At 37.0% G+C, this 20,372-nt stretch overlaps 1 protein-coding gene across 1 annotated transcript in view; it reads left to right on the top strand.

Annotated features, from left to right (window-relative positions):
- The window catches only part of TPRG1 (tumor protein p63 regulated 1), a 213,849-nt gene that overhangs the window by 182,170 nt on the left and 11,307 nt on the right, over positions 1–20,372 (top strand). Inside the window, exon 4 of the mRNA XM_006871880.1 lies at positions 6,777–6,930. Within this exon, the coding sequence (XP_006871942.1) occupies positions 6,777–6,930 (154 nt within the window). The remainder of the gene's footprint in view (positions 1–6,776; positions 6,931–20,372) is intronic.

The raw sequence follows: 20,372 nt of genomic DNA, 5'->3' as shown, positions 1-20,372 counted from the left end.
GGTAGAATTGTTTAATTTCCTCATCTCTGGATTTCGTGTTCTGTGCATAAATTTGAACAACAGTATTAACTGTTCTTCCTTTTTTGGGTATTATACTATCACAGAGAGTATTGTACTTTAAGATAGATCTTGAAATGTTCTTTTTAAAAAAGTTTTTATTGTGAATTGAGTGATAGTTTGCACAGGAGAACATCAGTTTTACATCAGTCCTTCATATTTCGTTTCATTGTAATGATTGCAATCCCCTCCATGCGTCATCATTCAACAGTACCTGTCTCTCATCCTTCTGTTTTTTCGGATGTACACCAAAACACTCAGAAATATGCAATAACCGAAACAACTAAAGGGCACACTTTTCAAGCCTGACCCCTGACTGTTAGCACACAGCCCCTCTCCTTCCTTGAGGCTAGAGTCCTCAGCTACTCCATGTCTCCATGTCCTCATCTCTGCCTCTATCCCCAGCATCACTGCTTCTCTAGGTAAGGTCCCACATTCCGCTCATGCTCTTTTCCCTTGATGGTCCTAGGGGCCTCTGTTCCTGGAATGTAAAACTAACTACTCCCCCTTGATCCTACAAAACCTCTATCTTTACAGTTGTGACACTCGCAATTAGTCATGATGACAGTTACTCACTATTGAATCATAAGACTCTTATCCTCATCTCCTTTCACCAGACCTATCTGGACAAAAGATGAAAGCTATTTTGAAATGTTCTTTTCACAATGAATGTGGGACCATTCCTCTATGATTTGTGGTTCCCAGCATAGTAAACCCTATGATTGTCTATTTCAAAACGGTCAATATTAATTCATTTCAGCTCAGTTGGATATCCATCTTTATGCACTCTATTTCATTTTTTCACAACATCCAATTTTCCTAGTTTTGTAATTTGTACATTTCATGTTCTGATTATTAATGAATGTTTGCAGTTATTTCTTCTCATTTTGTGTTGTGCCACATAAGCAAATGAAGGCCCTGAAAGCTTAACTTCATCCATATTATTAAGGTCAACTCTACTTTGAAGAGGCAGCTCTTCTTCAGTAATATTTTGAGTGCCTTCCAACCTGAAGGGTTTGTCTTCCAGCAGCATATCTGAAAGTATTCATCTGTTATTCATAAGATTTTCAGTAGGTAACCATTGAGAAGCTATCTGCCTCTTCTTCTTCCTAGTCTGTCTTAGTCTGGAAGCACTGCTGAAACTTATCCACTGTTAATGACCCTGCTGGTATTGAAAGTACCAGTGGCATAGCTTCCTCATGACAGCAACATACAAGCCACCAGAGTATGACAGACTGACAAACAAGTGATAGGGCTGTAGGTGTTCATAAATCCTTTACAGGTTAGACAGGAGCTTTGTTCTGTGAGTAGGGTCACTGTTTTTGTGGAAGGACTTGAGGTCTTAAAGCATGTTGTTGTTGCAAGGTGCCCTCAAGTTGATTCTGATGCATAACAATCCTGTACACAACACAACAAAACTGTTCAGTCCTCCACTATCCTCACAATTGCTTTTATGCTTGAGCCCACTGCTGCTGCCACTGGTGGGGGTCTTCCTCTCTTTTGCTGACCCTCCACTTTACCAAGCTTGATGTCTTTCTCCAGGGATTGGTCCCTTCTGACAACATGTCTGAATTAAGAAAGTTGAAGTCTCCCCATCCTGACTTCTCAGCAGCAATCCAGCTTTACTTCTTCCAACACAGATTTGTTTGCTGTTCTAACAGTCCATGATACTTTTAATATTCTTCTTCAATACGATAACTCAAATGCATCAATTCTTCTAAAGTCTTCCTTATTCATTGTCCAACTTTCACAAGCATATTGTTGTTGTTGTTAAGTGCCATAGAATCAGTTCCGACCCATAGTGTCCCTGTATACGGTTTCCGAGGAGCAGCTGGTGAGCTTGAACCCCCAACCTTGCAGTTCAAATGGCTTTGCAGTCTGGCACATTAACCTGCAGTGCCACACCAGGATTCTACATGCATATTACGCTGTTGAAAATAACATGGCTTGTGTTAGGTGCCCCTTAGTCCTCAAATTGACATATGTGCTCTGGAAAACTTTAAAGAACAGGTTTGCCTAATGCCACAGAGAGGCATTTTTTCTGCCAAGTGCCATTTGGATATTTATAACATCATTCATGGGTCATGCAAAATTATCAACTTAAAAATTAGTCTACTATATTTGGTCAAACATTTATTGGCTAAAACTGTTTCTATTTGGTGAGGCATGTGATGTTAGCTGGTATTGATGATGTTGCTACTCACAACTGCTTTTCAAGGTTTATATCTGTCAGTCTGGAATTCAGTCAACTCTTTGCGATGGTAAGTTTTGAAAAGAACTGCTCACAGCAGTAAATTGTTCCAAACACAGATGTATATTTCAATGCATGTCTCCTCAAAGTGGGAAATTCACCATCGCTTATGTAATATTTATAGAACTCAAGACTTGGAAGGCTATTGTATCCATCTTTCAGGTCATCATCACTTTGTACCTGAACGATTTTGTAGGTTATCGGGCACATCAGCTGGTTCCACATTGAATGGTGTAGTAAAGATGTTCAATTCCATTTATTTACTTTTCACATCCCAGAATCTTAATTAAATGACTCAATTAGTTTCACAAATTCATCAGTATATTCAAGTGCAGTAGAAAGCTTTTGTCTTTCCAGAGTGGAGAACTGCACCATGTTATTCCTTTCAAGTTGCACTTTCATTAAGTTTCAAATGATTTCACATTTGAAAGCAGAGAGCTGAGAAGCTGGTTGAGGCCCCTCAGTTTGACATTCAGCTCTGAGAGGTATAGTAATGTCCACCATGAATGCTTGATCATCCAACTACTTGCTATCATTGAGTTCCCTGACAGGTTTTCCCTTCATCACCATGAACTGCTTGGCTTCATCCTACAGTTCTTACAACCTGATGAGCATCTCCTGTGACTCCGCCGCAGCACTTCACAGTGAAAAACAAGATCACTGGACTCAGAGTCAAGATCATTTAGTAACTCCTTAAACTAGTGGCTGTTAAATCCTCTGTTTTTGACAAAATTTATACATGATGCTACTGTTTATATCACATTGTTGAATTACAACAACTGTTCACAGAGACTGTCTTGGTGTATGATGCAGTGGCATATAATTAAATCATATGGATCAAGACTGAAATGATTCAATTCTTTCTTGACAAATGCAATGAACCCTTTTTGTTAGTCATCACGGCTAGAGCTCCATCTGTAGTAAGACCATTTAACTTTTCAAATACTAGCTCAAGTTTTTCATTGATTAAACAAATCTCTCAAACAAGCCCTCACCTCTTGTGCCTTGAGTGGCTTCCAGTGACAGCAATTCCTCTGTGTGTCAAACTCTGCAGTTATCCCATGAATGAAAATGGCCAGTTGGGCAGTATTTATTGGTCCATTGTGTCACCACAAGCTAGAGGGAAAAATTGGAAATCTCCTGCATAATCCATCAATGCTTTGTCATTATCTTGTGCTAAGTCAGTAATACAGTCTGTGACGATTCTTCAAGATAAATTAACACTCTGAAATAATTTTACTTTATCAGGCACTAACAACTATACAGCAGCTATCGTGCAGTCTTTCACAAAATCTCTTTCTACATGAGGCCTCAGCTGCTTTGTGATTAGCTTGCTCACTACACAATTAATTTGAATAAAATTGCGTCTGTCACAAGGAGGCCTAGTGAAAGTGATTTGTTTTGATTCCAAACTCTGCTGAAGAGCACTGATTTTATCTAGTCACATTTGGCCTCCCCAATCATTGACTTTAGTGTGTTTTGAGCCATAATGTAACTCAAGGTTGGGTTTTTCCATTACTGTTAATCCATTGCCACAAATTAGTCATACAGATCTACCTTTGATTTCAACAAAAATAGCAATTTGTCCATTTCTCTTGGAAAGATCGATATTCTGTATCAACTTTTCTTTTTAGTCACCATTTTTGACTGTTAAAACTTAAGTTTTAATAACTATCCAGTGTATGTGTTGCCAGTGATGCAGTTATTTTGTTTTGATCTCTGTTTTAATCTTGCATCTTGGATTTTGAACATATCCAATGTTCATATCATTGACTCTTGAGATCATTTCTGTGTACTGTAATTTTCTTAATCTTCATGTAAGAGTTAGTTTTGGGGAAGATTGTTGATTGTGGTGGTTTAGATAAAGATTGTATTGGAGTTGTTGTCTGTGTCCTCAAAAAGTCTACAACATCGTCAGTCAATGGAGACAAGGTCATCAACATCTCTAGGAATCATCTTATTGCATCTTGTCTCATCATCACCAGATTGCCATACTTTTGTCACAGTGTGTTAATACTTTCACAATGTGTACACTCCCAGCCTGCCTGACACTGACTGTCCTCTGAGTCATTGCAATATAGGCAGATGTGCCATAGGCAGCTGAGGAGAAGCACACATGTTTGTCCGATCATGAACTCATATATGTGCTCTGTCTATCCCGTAATGGATGTTCCTTGCTTGTCCCTCAAAATTTACATTATGTTTATGATTCACTTAATATAAACTTATGTTGTTATGAAAAAAAGCCCCTAGATTTATGAATTTCATGTCTTGCATGTGGTTGCCTTGGCAGAGTCAGACCAAATGATTTTATGGGACTTGTACGGCCCATGGGCTGGACATTCCCCACCCCTGGCCTAATACAATAAATTGACTGCTGCTGTCTTGAATGTTGGTAGTAGAGTCAAGCAAAATGAAGTTTTTACAACTTTGATCTTTTCTCCATTTATCATGATATTATTTATTGGTCCAGCTGTGAGGATTTTTGTTTTCTTATGTGGTGCTGTGGGATAAAGCACTGGACCTAACTGTCAGTTTGAAACACAAGGTTGGTGGTTCAAACTCACTAGCCACTCCTTGGAATCCATATATAGGGTTTCTATGAGTCAGAACCAAATCAATAGCACTAAACAACAACAAAAAGATGTATGGAGTGAAATGGGTTAAGTTTTTGTGAGAGAATTTTATTATAGCCCTAGAACCCTTGAGTTTTGGTGTTGATTTCCCATTTTTCATTCTCACTGGTTTTATGTTTTCACTGGAATTCTTTCTTGATCATTTAAAGGAGAACAATGTCCAAGATATTTTTTCTCTTTTTGAATGTGGAAAGAATTTCAAGCTCAGCATAAATTGCCCCTACCAATTGAATCCAAAATGAAGATTAGATAGCTACTTTTACATGTGTAATTCTATTTTAAAGATGTTACGCTATTGGAGTCCTGGTATGGCGCTGTGGGCTAGTGCATTGGACTGCAAAGTCGGTTAGAACTTCAAGGTCTGTGGTTCAAATTTACCAGCCACTCCTTTGACACCCCATACAGGGTCACTATGAGTTGGAATCAACTCGACAGTATTTAACACCAATAACACGGTTGTAACAGAGCACATCTAGCATATTGTAAGAGGAAACGTAAACCTGTTTAGTCTTATCCTTCAAAGCATGGTTTCCCTGGTTTCCTTCCATGAGATTAACATGAGGTTCACTTAAAAAGAACTGCATAGAAAAGTTATGTTGATTGATAAATAATAAGGTCTTGGTAGCATAGTGGTTATGTGTCAGGCTGTTAATCTCAAGGTCAACAGTCAGCAGTTGGGAACTATCAGCCATTCCACAGGAGAAAGATGAGGCTTTCTGTTCCTGTAAAGATTTACAGCCTTGGAAACTCTTTGCAGGGTCGTTTTGAGTTCATACCGAGTCTACTGCACACCACCACCACCACCACCAGCAAGACCTTCTAAAGTAATAACACTCACAAAAGTATAATTTTGCTTCCAGATGGTAGTATTAATTGACTTTTTTTTAAGAACACATTTTTTTTTCACACGTGTGTACTTATTGGTTCAATTATTTTAACATGGAGAATACATGAAATGCTTTCATTTTAGCAAGACTTCATGGTTATAACAAGTTTGAAATCAAAACCTTCATAAATAATTTGAATTAGAAAGTGTACAAATGTGTTCTATTTTCAGTTTTTTATTCCTTAGTCCTGATATAGCAAAACACTCCCCTGAAGAAATTAGACTATTATTTTATAAATTGCCTCGGCCCCTCTAAACACAAGTAAATAATTTAACAAGCCTAGGTTTTTATCTTTAGATGTAAGCCAGTGGTGGGGAGGATACTGAATTCATATGGTCCGGGGATACATTTTTTGTTGTCCTGCTGTGGTACTGTAGGATAAGCACTGGACTGTTTACCATGGGTCAGCAGTTCAAACACACCAACTGCTCCTGAGAAAACCTATACAGATTGCTATGAGTCAGAATCCTCTTGATTATGTTGCAATTAAAAACATGTTCTTTCTCAGCCAGTATTTGCTTGCATTGACTGCTTTGTGGAAACTGTCACTATTGTCCCCTCCTTTCTGCCTGAAAGTGTCTTCTACCTTGACGGTTCTTGTTTCTGTTCTACCTACCTAACCTGTTTTCTTCCCTCCCCTTTAACTCTTAGCATCAGAAAGTGGATATTAGGTCAATATCCAGATCTCTAGTTCTGGCCTCTGTCTGGAACACTAAAGTCTAATTTCTAACTAGCTATTGTCATAAGACATTTTTCAGGACTGAAATCGCCATGTTTAAGACAAAATTATTCTTATATTTCTTACCTTCAGTATTCCCTGGAGTGTTCATAGTTGGAAGTGAACCACTTACTCTAACATTTATATAAAGAATGGCTGATATGTTACCTCACCCCTTCCTTTTTGTAACATAATGGCTGCACTAATAGAAAATTACTTCCCTCTAGGAGACAGGGAGAAGGTCTTAGGATCTCCTGGGGGAGTGTGAAGGAGCAATCCCTGTTGTCCCGCTGGAATCCGTGGTCCACTGAAGTTCCTTATGCTACTTTCGTTGAGCATCCTATGAAATACAGCAATGAGAAGTTTCTAGAAATCTGCAAGGTAAGAGGCCACTTGAACATATTTTAGATCAGAGCCACTATGGAGAAACTATGAATTTCTAATATATATTCTTGAATAAAAAGGTATGATAAGAAGAAATAGTCAAGCATTTATATAGGCAAAATTTTATTAGGCTTACAGAATATTTTTAAGTAAACAATGGAACTTTTCTATATGTGCAAATATCTAAAAATATTTATGGTAACTATACCATGCAGTTTTCCTTTGGTAACTTTTTTTTTTTTTTAGTACAATGTTAATGAATTGCCATAGTTGTTTTTGTCTGACTGCTCATTGTCTACAGGATACATAATTTTCTCTATATAATACAACTTTAATTATTTTATCCAGGGGGAAAATGTGGGATAATGCAAAGTATATTTAGTCAAATATGGTTCTGTGGTCAAGTTTGATTAAGTTGATCTTTTCTCTGGGCCTTAGTATTATAATCTCTAAAAGGGAGATAATGAAAATGCCTTTCTTCTCTACCTCCTCACTGAGCAATCTTAAGGTTAAAGGGAATACTAGTGGTTATGAATCGGGCTGCGAACCTTAAGGTCAGAGGTTCGAAACTACCAGCTGCACTGCGGGAGAAAGATGAGGCTTTCTACTCCCGTAAAGATTTACATCCTCAGAAACCCTATACAGGGTCACTATGGGTAGGAACCGACTCGATGGCACGTAACAACAACATGCATTTAAATGCTCCACAAACAGTAAAGAGATTAAGATTATTTCTAAGTCTTTAAATATCATCTCTCAAATAGATTTTAAGTCTATCAATGGCAGGAACAGTGCCTTTTACTAATCTTCTTTCATCTCCCCTAAGGAGAATTAAGGAGTTCTGGTAGTATAGTGGTTACGAATTGGGCTGCTAACGTCAAGGTCAGCAGTTCGAAACTACCAGCTGTTCTGCAGAAGAAAGTTGAGGTTTTCTGCTCCCGTAAAGATTTACATCCAAGAAGCTGGGTTCTGTGAAGAAAAATGTGGCATCAGGATTGGAGGAAGACTCATTAACAACCTGCAATATGCAGATGATACAACCTTGCTTGCTGAAAGTGAAGAGGACTTAAAACATTTACTGATGAAGATCAAAGAGCACAGCCTTCGGTATGGATTACATCTCAATGTAAAGAAAACAAAAATCCTCACTACTGGACCAATAAACAACATTCTTATCAATGGAGAAAAGATTGAAGTTGTCAAGGACTTCATTCTTCTTGGGTCAACTATCAACACTCATGGAAGCAGCAGTCAGGAGATCAAACAACGTGTTGCATTAAGCAATTCGGCTGCACAAGACCTTTTCAAAGTGTTGAAGAGCAAAGATGTCAGCTTGAGGACTAAGGTGCACCTGACCCACGCCATGGTATTTTCAATAACCTCATATGCATGTGAAAGCTGAACAGTGAATCAGGAAGACCATAGAAGAATTGATGCCTTTGAGTTATGGTGTTGGAGGAGAATATTGAAAGTGCCATGGGCTGCCAAAAGAACCAATAGATGTGTTTTGAAAGAAGTACAGCCAGAGTGCTCCGTAGAGGCCAAGATGTCCAAATTTCGACTCTTATATTTTAGATATATTGTCAGGAGGGAGCAGGCTCTGGAGAAGGATATCATGTTTGGTAAGGTGGAGTGTCAGGGGAAAAGAGGAAGACCCTCAATGAGATGGATTGGCCAAGTGGCAGCACTGATGGACTCAAGGGTGGCAACAGTAGTGAGGTTGGCCCAGGATCTGGCAGTGCTTTGTTCTGCTGTGCATAATGTTGCTATGATTCGGTACCAACTCAATGGCACCTAACAACAATAACAAAGATTTACAGCCTCGGAAACCCTGTGCAGGGTCACTATGACACGGTACTTAACAACAACAACAAGGAGACGTATGTAGTAGTCAGGAAATAAAATAATTTGAGCTGAAATGTAGTTAATGATCAAACTTTATATTTTTAATAAAACCAAGTATACATGTAGCGTGTACTTCCTGGCTTAGGAATTCTTACCTTCTATGTCCTCTTTATATTTACCTTTATGTTCTGTCATTCAGAACATCACACACCTTTATCTGCTTTAAAAGCCTACCTGGCAATCTTCATGTTGAAGTCCTTCTGTAGTTGGATGGTATACATTACATCTTTTTAAACATTTCTTATTCATGCATGTATTATGTAGTAAACAAGTGTTTAACATTGATAAGTTCCCAAGACTGAAAAAGATTTGATGTAAAATATATATGATTAAAGGTCTGGTGTAGTGCTGTAGGATTAGCACTGGACTGTGAACCACTAGGTTGATGGTTCAAACCCACCAGCCTCTCTTTGGAAATCTTTTACAGGGTCACTATGAGTCGGAATTGACTCAATGGCACGTAACAACAACAACAACAACAAAGGTCAAAAGAGGCCAAAGGTCAAAGGTTCATGATTTGAACTCCATTCTTCTTGTTAAGTGCCAGTCAGTTCCAATTCATAGAGACCCTGTTTAGGGTTTCTGAGGAGTGACTGGTAAGTCTGAACCACTGATCTTACAGTTAGTTGTCCAGTGCTTATCTTACAGTGCCATGCCAGTACTCTATTCAACTCCCAGGAAAAGCCAAGTATTCTTCAATCTGTATAAAAATGTCCTCAGGGGTTTATGGTCTCAAGATTTACCTTGGCTCCAGTCTATTGCAGGCATTAAATTAACTCAGTGATGGGTTGTATTGCTACACCCTATATAATACTCTATTTCCTAATACCTCCAACCAAGCATCAACATCAGTCCCTACCCTCACTTTTAGCCATCCAAAGTCAACAAAATAAAATGAAAACCACTAAGAACAACATAACATTTCTACAAAGAGATAAATGTGAGAGTAGGGAGACAGAGTGGGAGTTTACAATATTATCATGCCCACAAGTTAAAATGGAATATCAGATCTCCTTATTTTTAAAAGTTCGTATTAATAGTACTCTGACACATTGCTCCTTGATCCTCTTTTTCTTTCCATTCTGCCTTGCCCTTTTCCATCCCCAGACTCTTATTCTTTTCTTTATTATTGCTATTAGCAATACAGAGAAGCTTACCTGTTTTAATTTTCTTAGTACCTATTAATCTCTCAAAAGACATTTCTCACCTTAAAAGAAAATCTGGTTCTAGCCATTAAAATAATAAATCTTTTTATTTAATAAGTAATCATTGTATTTTACGATAAATAAAATTAATACCAACTGCCTTGGTTATTGGAGTTCTGGCATGGCCCTGTAGGATAAAATCTGGACTGTTGACCACAAAACCAGCAGCTCAAATCCACCAGCCACTCCTTGGAAATCCTTTACAGGGCCACTATGAATTAAAATTGATTTGACAGCACTTAACAACAACAATAACAACCTTGGTTATTACAACCATAATTTCTCTTGTTCCTCAAACCTGGCATTTTAAGAATTTATTAACTGGGTGCCTTTATTGGAAGAATTTCACGGTGAGCGATTATAAAAGCAAATTCAATGAACTTCTGAGAAATGCCTCTGCCTCATCATAATATCTAGAGAAAAAGTAGAACAACTATTCCTCAAATATCCATCAATATAGTTGCAAGAATGACACATCAATTTTGCCCTGGACTTTCTGATGGCCAAGGCTAAAAGGAAAGTGTTATAGTCATATAATTTTTATTAGATGGAAGTAAGAACAGCAGTTGTGTGTGCATTTGTGTGTGTACATGCACTCAGTAAATGGTCCGTTTGTCAGTTGGTTGGTCTTTAGTTAATGAAACTACTTTGTGGGTCTGGTAGGTGTATTTCCTGTAAAGCTTTTCTTCTGGCCCAGCTCTCTAGAAAAACAAGTCTTCTACATCTGTGGTGTAAGATGATGAGTACTTTGATCTAGTTATTTGAGTCTTAGTTTTTCTTTTGTAGTTGGTTTTTATGTTCTAATATTATTTGTGTTTGGGAAATTTTCCAAGATGGGCTTTGATTAAGACTCAATGATATTAATGTAAAAGAATAAATATGAAAGATAATTCTGGGATATAGAATCCCTTTTATGTGACTGTTTTGGCACAACATAAGATTTTAAATGGTAATATAAAGTAGCTTTCCATCTCCATGATGAATGGAATAAGAAAAAGTAATGGAATATGGGGGAAATAACACAACTAAACCAAAACCTGAATTACTGAATTCAATTTAACAAAACTATTGTAGCTCAGGGAAGAGAACAATGCCGAGCTGAATTATACACAATCAAAAATTTCAAATTATTTTCAAACTAATGGAATAATTTATTTAAATGTTTTTCTTTCTAATTGAAACAGAATTTTATTCAAAGTCTTTTGTTCTACAATGTCAGGAATCTACTGATTAATCTTCTGATGTCTAAAAAGTGCAAGTATTTGGATATAAACATAAATGAGACAAGATTCTTATATTTCTACAAGGAATTATTTAATAGAGAAAGCAAATAAAAATGCAAATATTTAGAAATTGGGTGGAAGAATGGTGAAATCATTGATGCCTTAAGACAAAGTTATGGGTATAATGCCCCAAATATTTAATAAATGCATAATTCATTTTAAGAAGGGACTTGATGATGTTGAAGATGAAGGTCACATTTTTAGGCTGTCTGCATAAAATTGTGAGGAAAAATTAATTTTGTTTGTGCCCTAATTGAAGTAGACTGACAATTGACAGCATAAACAATAGACAATGCCATCAGTATCTCAATTGGTTCAACTTTTACAATTCTGACTGAAAAACTAAAGTTGAGCATACTTTATGCTCTAAGGATGCCCAAACTTTTGTGGCCAAATTAGATGCAGACAAGAATGGAGATTTCAATGGAAATTTTAAGTAAGTAAGATCAAAATTCTGAAGTACTTCTTTGAAGAATTGTACTAGGTGATAAAACATGACTTTACCAGTATGATCCTAAAGACTAAGCACAAAGCAATGGCTACTATGAAATAGAAATGGTCCAGCCACAGTAAAAGCAGACTAGTCAAGAGCAAAGGTCATGGTAACAGTTTTTTGGGTTGCTCTAGGCATTTTGCTTGTTGGTTTTCTGGAGAGCCAAATAATGATAAAATCTGCTTTTTATGAGCGTGTTTTGAGAAACTTAGCCAAAGCATTAGCAAAAACACCAAGAAATATTCAAAGGAGAGTCTTTCTCCACTATGACATTCTTCTTGTCAAGCAAGGGCAGTCAACCATGAGAAATTATTAAGCATCCATGTTACAACCCTGATTTGTCTCATCCTAACTTCTTTTTATTTCTTAATTTTAAAACAATGGGTTCAAATGTAGCAACAATTGTGAAGATGGCACAGGACCATTGTTTCTTGCTGTTGTGCATAGGGTCGCTATGAGTCTGAACGGACTTAACAGTGCCTAATGACAACTATCTTAAAAAACTTTTTTAAGGAGTATCCTTTTTTTTCTTCAATAAATGATATTAAAAAGACATCATTGACATGGTTAAACTCCCAGGGCCCCCAGTTCTTTAGGGATAGACTAGTATCACTTACAAAAGTGTCATGAACTTGATGGGGTTATGTTAAGAAATGGAGTCCTGATGTAGCATTGTGGGATACAGCACTGGAAAGCAAGGTCAGTTTGAACCCTAAGGTTAGTAGTTAAAGTTCACTAGCTGCTCCTTGGAAACCCTATACAAGGTCAATGTGAGTTGGAACTTACTTGATGGCATTTAACAACAACATGTTAAGAAATAATGTTTGTATTTTTTATTTTAATCTTTTAATCTGTTTTTTCACAAACTTTTAAAATTCTCTTAATGATTTCAGTCCAGGTTTATGACTGTCCAAGTGGTTTCTAGTATTGGGTAATAGATGAACAAAGCATGGATCTTAGGCTGAAACCTATAGCCTGAAGGCTTGAAAACCTGCTCAGCTGAGGAATGTGGGCCTATGGGCATGAAACCTGATCTCCTTTTACTCAGTGTAAACAGGAAACAAGCAATGGTTATATTAAGGAAAATTGAGACTCTAGGCAGTGAACTGCTGGCAGTCAGCACCTGAAGCAATCCAGGGGCCCAGGCACTCAGCTGGTAAATAATTGCTGTAAAGTCAAGAAGAAAAAGCCTCACTCCTCCCACACACACACTGCTTGCTATACTTTACCTAAACAACATACTGCCGTATGTAACCGGAGTTGTTATAACTTGACCCTCCGTTTTTGAGACTGGAATAAAGGAGGGATCCAGGGGTGGGTGCATAAAAGCTTTTAGAAAAAAGAATGCTGCTGGTGGTATACATATCAAATGACAATGCGTTCCTGTCACACAGTTGAGTTCAGGTGTTTAAAATGTTCAAATGCCAATTTAGGGACTTGGCCTTTTGTCTGCCTTTCCTTCAATACTCTGCTTGTTTCTCACTCTCAGTGCACCCTCCCTCTCTTCCCCCCCTCCCCCACCCAAATAAAAGGATCCTAGAAATGTCTGGAAACAAAATGTTTGTGACTGTAATGAAATATCAAGTTCATTGAGTAGGAAATAGTGTCAACTTGTTTTTTCCTCCAGCACTTAGATTCTGATCACATTGAGGAAGTACTTAATAATTTAGTTTGACAAACATTTATTGATCTATGAAAAAGACATCCTGAGGGTGTTAGCAATGAAAATATTAAAATTATTGTTTAATTTAGGAAATCATGATTAGGTTATAACAAAGATACTGTTGTTGATGATAGTGGTGGTGGTTGTGTGCTGTTGAGTCATTTTAGACTCTATTTAACTATTAAATACCAGCAGGGTCACCTATGGTGGACAGAGTTCAACAGATCTTCCAGAATAAGACTGACTAGAAAGATGGAGAGGTTAACTTCTTATGAAAGGCTAGCCTCTGAAAACTCTATGAATACAGAACAGTGTCAGATCTAGTGCCAGAAAATGAGCCCCTCAGGTTGGAAGGCACTCAAAATGTGACTGGAGAAGGACTGCTTCTTCAAAGTAGAGTTGAACTTAATGACATGATTGGAGCACAACTTTTGGGACCTTCATTTACTGATGACGCATAATTCAAAAATGAGAAGAAACAGTTGCAAACATCCCTGAACATTCAGAATGTGGAATGTACAAAGTATGAATCGAGGAAAATTTCAAGTCATCAAAAATGAAGTGGATTCATAAATATAAACATACTAGACATTAGTGAGTTGAAATGGACAGTTCATAAACATTTTAAATCAAATGATCATATGATTTACAATGCTGGTAATGAATGCAGTTGCATTCATTGTCAAAAAGAGCATTCCACAATCTGTCTTGAAGTACAATGTTTTCTGTGGTAGATTAACATTCATATGCCTACAAGGAAGACCAGTTAATACAACTATTATGCAAATTTACACACCAACCATTAAAGTCGATGATGAAGAAAATGAAGCATTCTACCAGTTTATTCAGTCTGAAATTGATCAGTCGTGCAATTAAGATGATAATTACTGGTTGGTGCTGTTACTAACTGTCATCAAGTTGGTTCTGACCCACAGGTACCCTGTATAGGGTTTCAGAGGAGTGACTGGTGAGCTTGAACCCTGACCTTGCAGTTCAAACAGACTTCTGTTTCCAGAACATTAACCCACAGCTCCATACCAGGACTCCAGTTACTGGTTGTTATTGTTGTTATGTGCCATGGAGGCGGTTCCAACTCATAGCAACCCTGTACAGGGTTTCCAAGGCTGTAAATCTTTATGGGAGCAGAAAGCTTCATCTTTCTCCTGTGGAACAGTTGGCAGTTGTGAACTGCTGACCTTGCGGTTCACAGCCCTATTCATAACCACTACACTACCAGAGCTCCTTAATTACTAGTTAGTGGAATGCAAAAGTTGGAAACAAAGAGGAAGGATCGGTACTTAGAAAATATGGCTTTGTTTATAGAAAAGAAACTGGAGATCACATGATAGAATTTTGCAAGAACAATGACTTATTCATTGCAAATACATTTTTTCACAACAAAAACAGAGACTCTATAAAGTGACCTCACCAGCTGGAACATGCAGTAATCGAATCAACTGTATTTGTGGAAAGAGACCATGGAGAGTCTCAACATCATCAGATAAAACAAGACCAGGATCTGAGAGTGGAAAAGACCATCAATTGCTCACATGCAAGTTAGCTGAAGCTGAAGAAAATAAAACACTTCCACCAGAGTCAAAATATGACCTTGAACATATCCTATTTAATTTAGAGACCATCTCAAGAACAGATTTGATGCATTAGACACTAATGAACAAAGAAGTTGTTTGATGACATAAAGAATATCGTATATAAAGAAAGCAAAAGGTCATAAAAGAAGATAAAGAAAAGACCAAAGTGGATGTCAGAACAGACTTTGAAATGTGCTCTTGAACGTAGAGAAGCTAAAGTGACTGGAAGAGATGATGAAGCAAAAGCACTCATAGGATAATATCCATATGTATAGAAGCAAGACCAGTTAATTCCACTATTATTCAAATTTACATACCAACCACTAAAGGCTGTGATAATGAAATTGGAGAATTCTACTAACTTGTTTAGTACTGAAATTGATTAAACATGAAATCAAGAAGTATTGATAATTACTGGTGATTGGAATGCAAAAGTTGGAAACAAAGAGGAAAGATCAGTAATTGGAAATATAGCCTTGGTGATAGAAATGATGCTGGAGATTGGATGATAGAATTCTGCAAGACTAATGACTTATTCATTGCAAAGTGTCATTTTTCAAACAACATAGAAGGCAACTGACTATACACATGGACCTTACTAGATCGAATACTCAAGAATCAAATTAACTACATCTGTGGGAAGAGATGGTCGGAAAGATCAATATCATCAGCTAAAACAAGACCAGGAGCCAGTTCTAGAACAGAATATTAATTGCTCTTATGTAAGTTTAGGCTAAAGCTGAAGAAAATTGAAACAAGTCCTTGACCAAGATCAAGTTTAGGCTAAAGCTGAAGAAAATTTAAACAAGTCCTTGACCAAGATCACACTTGAATTTAGAGGCCCTCTGAAGAATGGAGTTGATGCATTAGATACTAATGACCTAAGACCAGAAGAGTTGTGGTATGGCATCAAGAATATCATACAGGAAGAAAAAAAGGTTCATTCACAAGACAGAAAGGGGGAACTCTGAAATTTGCTATAGAGCATTGTTGTTATTGTTGTTGTTAAATGCTGTCAAGTTGCTTTCAATTCATAGCAACCCTGTATAGAGTTTCTGAGGAGTGGCTGATGGGTTTGAACCACCGAAATTGTGGTTCAAGCTGACCTTTATCCTTCAGAGCTTTATCATATAGTGCCATATATAGAGATGTTAAAGCAAATGGAAGAAATAAGGAAACAAAAGACTTAAGCTGAAAATTTGAAGTCAGTTCAAGAAGACAAAATAAAATATTATAAAGAAATTTGAAAACACCTGGATCTAGAAAACAAAAAGATAAGAACACATTCAGCATTTCACAAGCTGAAAGAACTGAAGAAAAAAAGTCAAACCTTAACTTGAAATATTGTAAGATTCTATGGACAAAATAATGAATGATCCAGAAAACATCATGAGAAGTTGAAGGTATACAGAGTCATTGTACAAAAAAGAAATGGTTGATGTTCAACCATTTCAAGGTATTGAAGGAAGAAGTCAAAGCTGCACTGAAGGCACAGGAGAAAAACAAGACTCCAGTAATTGACAGAATGTAAATTAAAATCTTTCAGCAAACTGCTTACTTATCTACATCATTCCAAGGAGTGGTGACCCAATGGAATGAGGAAATCACTGAACAATATCATTATTATCACATATAAGTAAAATTTTGCTTAATATAATTGAAAAATGCCTGTAGTTGTACATCGACAGCAAATGCCAGAATTTCAAGCCAGATTCTGAAGAGTAAGTGGTATGAGGGGGTACCATTGATGACAGCAGTTGGATCATGACTGATAGCAAAGAATACTATTAAGATATTTGAGCTTTCTTGACTATTCAAAGTGTTTTGACTGTGTGGATCATGATACGCTACAGATACAATTGCAAAGAATGGAGATTCCAGAAGCCATCATCATGCTCTTGAGGAACCTGTACACAGACCAAGAAGTGGTGGTTCTAACACAGCAAGAAGACGCTGAATGGTTTAAGATAAGTAAAGGTATGCATCAGCGTTATATTTTTTCACCATATTTATGTAATTTGTATGCTGAGCAAATAATCTGAGAAGCTGAATTATATGAAAAAGAATGTGACAACAAGTTTGGAGGGAGACTCATTAACAACCTGTGATATGCAGATGACACAACCTTGCTTGCTTGAAACTAAGAGGACTTAAATTACTTACTGTTGAATATCAATGACCACAGCTTCAGTGTGGATTGCACCTCAATGTAAAGAAAACAAAATTCTTCACAACTGAGCCAATAAATAACATTATGATAAATGGTGAAAGGATGGAAGGTGTCCAAAACATCATTTTGCTTGGATTCACAATCAACACTCATGGAAGGAGCAGTCAAGAAATTAAATGAAGTTTTGCATTAAGCAAATCTGCTACACAAGACCTATTTAAGGTATTCAAGAGCAAATATATCAATTTGAGGACTAAGGAGTGCCTGACCCAAGCCATACTGTTTTAAATCACTTCATATGCATGTGAAAGTCAGATAATGAATCAGGAAGACTATAAAAAATTTTAATGCATTTGAGTTATGGTTTTTAAGAAGAACATTAAAAATATCATAGACTGCCAGCAGAACAAACAAATCTGTGTTGGAAGAAGTACATCCAATATGTTTCTTTAAAGTAAGGATGGTTAGACTTAGTCTCTTATACTTCAGACATATTATCAAGAAGGAGCAGAACCTGGAAAAGGACATGATGTTTGGTGCAGTGGAGGATCAGCAATGAACAGGAAGAACCCCCAATGATATGGATTGACACAGTGGCAACAACAATGGAATCAAGTGTAACAATTGTGAGTGTGATACAGGATTGAGCAGTGTTATGTTCTGTTGTGCAGAGCATTACTGTAAGTCAGAGCTCACTCCATGGCATCTAACAGCAGCAACAATAGACAGATTAGTGGCTCTGTAGGATGAAAAATAGAATGTGAACTACAAAGTTGATGCCTCGAACTCACCAGACACTCTTTGGGAGATAATGAGGCTTTCTGCTCCAAAGAAGATTTGCAGCCTTGGGAACCCTATAGGAGGACATTATGAGTTGAAACAGCCTCCAGGACACTTAACAACAACAACATGGGTAAAAATAGAATGACATAGGAAGCTTCAAAACAGGTGGAAGAAATACACAGAGTTACTATGCTAAAGGAATTGATAGATGATCAACCATTTCAAGAGGTATCATATGATCAAGAACTGATGGTACTGAAGGAAGACATTTACATTGCAATAAAGGCATCAGTGAAAAACAAGGTCCCTGAAATTGATAGATGCAAAGTGATATGTTTCAACAATCTGATGCAATGTTGGAGGTGTTCACTCATATATGACTAGAAATTTGGAAGACACTTACCTGGCCAACTCTTTGGAAGAGATCCATATGTGTGTCCATTTCAAAGAAAGGTGACCCAATATAATGCAGAAATGTTCTAATAATATCACTAATATGATATGGAAGTAAAATTTTGCTGAAGGTAATTAAATTGTGGCAGCAGTATATTGACAGGGAACTGCCAGAAATATGAACAGGATTCTGAATAGGATGTGGGACTAGGAATATCACTGCTGATGTTAGACAGATCTTGGTTTAAAGCAGAGAAAGTCAGAAAGATGTTTACACATGCTTTATTTACTATATGAAGGCACTCAACTGTGTGGATCATAGCATTGTGAAAAATGTGAATTTCATAACACTGATTGTGCTCATGAGGAACCTGTACATAGACCAAGAGGCAATTTATTCTAGCAGAACAAGAAGATACTGAGTGGTTTAAAATCAGGAAAGCTATGTGTCAGGGTTGTATCCTTTTACCATGCTTATTCAATCTGTTGCTGCCCAAATAATCTGAGAAGCTGGGGTTTATGGAGAAGAAGGTGGCAACAGAATTCAAGGAAGACTCATTAGCAACTTACAATATATAGATGACATGACCCTTCTTGCTGTAAGATCAGAGATTATAGCTCTCAGTAATGACTGTACCTCAATGTTTAAGCAAAATTCTTCTCAACTGGACCCATAAATATTATCATGATACATGGAGAAAAAATTGAAGTTGTCCAAGATTCATTTTACTTGGATTCACACAATGCTCATTGAAGCAACACTGAAGAAATTAAAGGCTGCAAAAGACCTTTTTTAAATGTTAAAAATTAAAGATATCACTTTGAGCACTAAGATGTGCCAGACCCAAGCTGTGGTATTTTCAAATACCTCATATACATGTAAAAATTGAACAATGAGGAAGACCTGAGAAGAATCAATGCATTTGAATTATGGCGTTAGTAGAGAATACTGAATATCATTGACTGTCAAAGAAGGAACAAATCTGTTTTGGAAGAAGTAAGGCTGGACTTCTCATTGGAAGCAGCAATGGTAAGACTTTGTCTTTCTCCTACTTTGGACATGTCAAGAGGAATTTAGTACCTGTAGAAGGACATCATGTTTGCTAAAGAGGATCAGTGAAAGGAGGTGGATCCTCAATGAGATGGATTGACACAGTGGCAGCAACAATGGGCTCAAGCATAACAGGAAATGTGAGACTGGCCCAGGACTAGACAGTGTTTTGTTCTGTTGTTGACAGGGTTGCTGTGAGTCAGAATGGACTCAATGGCACTTAATGACCAAAACATATGTATTATATATGTGCACATTATTTATACAGGTGTGTTATAGGTGAAAGAAAAAGCATTCTTCGAAAAAGAAATGAAATTGTTGAATGGCAGTATAAGTTACTTACAACAGAAGAAAATATTAATATTTTTCTTGAATGAATGGAAAGGCATGTTGGGAGACATAATAGTTGAACTTGATTTTCAAAGTGTGAGCACTGTAGATCTTTGACTGTCAGATCTAGAGAAGTCCAGTGATTTTCAATTTTTAACATACAAAGTCTATTAAAAATAAGACTTTATTTGAAACTTGAATGTGAAAAACAGAGCTATAATAGTTCTGATTGGTGCAAATGAAGGGAATGAAATAGGTATCCTGATTGCCTTCTGTCTTTTCTTTCACATCCTCTCACTAAGTCCCAGATATTTGTTGTCTCAACATTATTATTAATAGCAATTTCTTTATTTTAAAAAATATCTTGGTTTGAGTGATAAATTATATGATTTCCCAATCTATGAGGAGCTCTAGTGTTCTAAGGAACAAGGTCTGAAAATGATGAATAGGATTTTCTTTATTCTATTCCTTTAGAAAGGAGCTCTGGTAGCATAGTGGTTACGAATCGGGCTGCGAACCTTAAGGTCAGCGGTTCGAAACTACCAGCTGCTCCGCGGGAGAAAGATGAGGC

This window comes from Chrysochloris asiatica, unplaced genomic scaffold (assembly GCF_000296735.1).
Source record: "Chrysochloris asiatica unplaced genomic scaffold, ChrAsi1.0 scaffold00177, whole genome shotgun sequence".
Classification (NCBI taxonomy): Eukaryota; Metazoa; Chordata; class Mammalia; order Afrosoricida; family Chrysochloridae; genus Chrysochloris; species Chrysochloris asiatica.
Note: the sequence above shows the minus strand (reverse complement) of the source record. Positions and strands in the feature narration are given on the sequence as shown.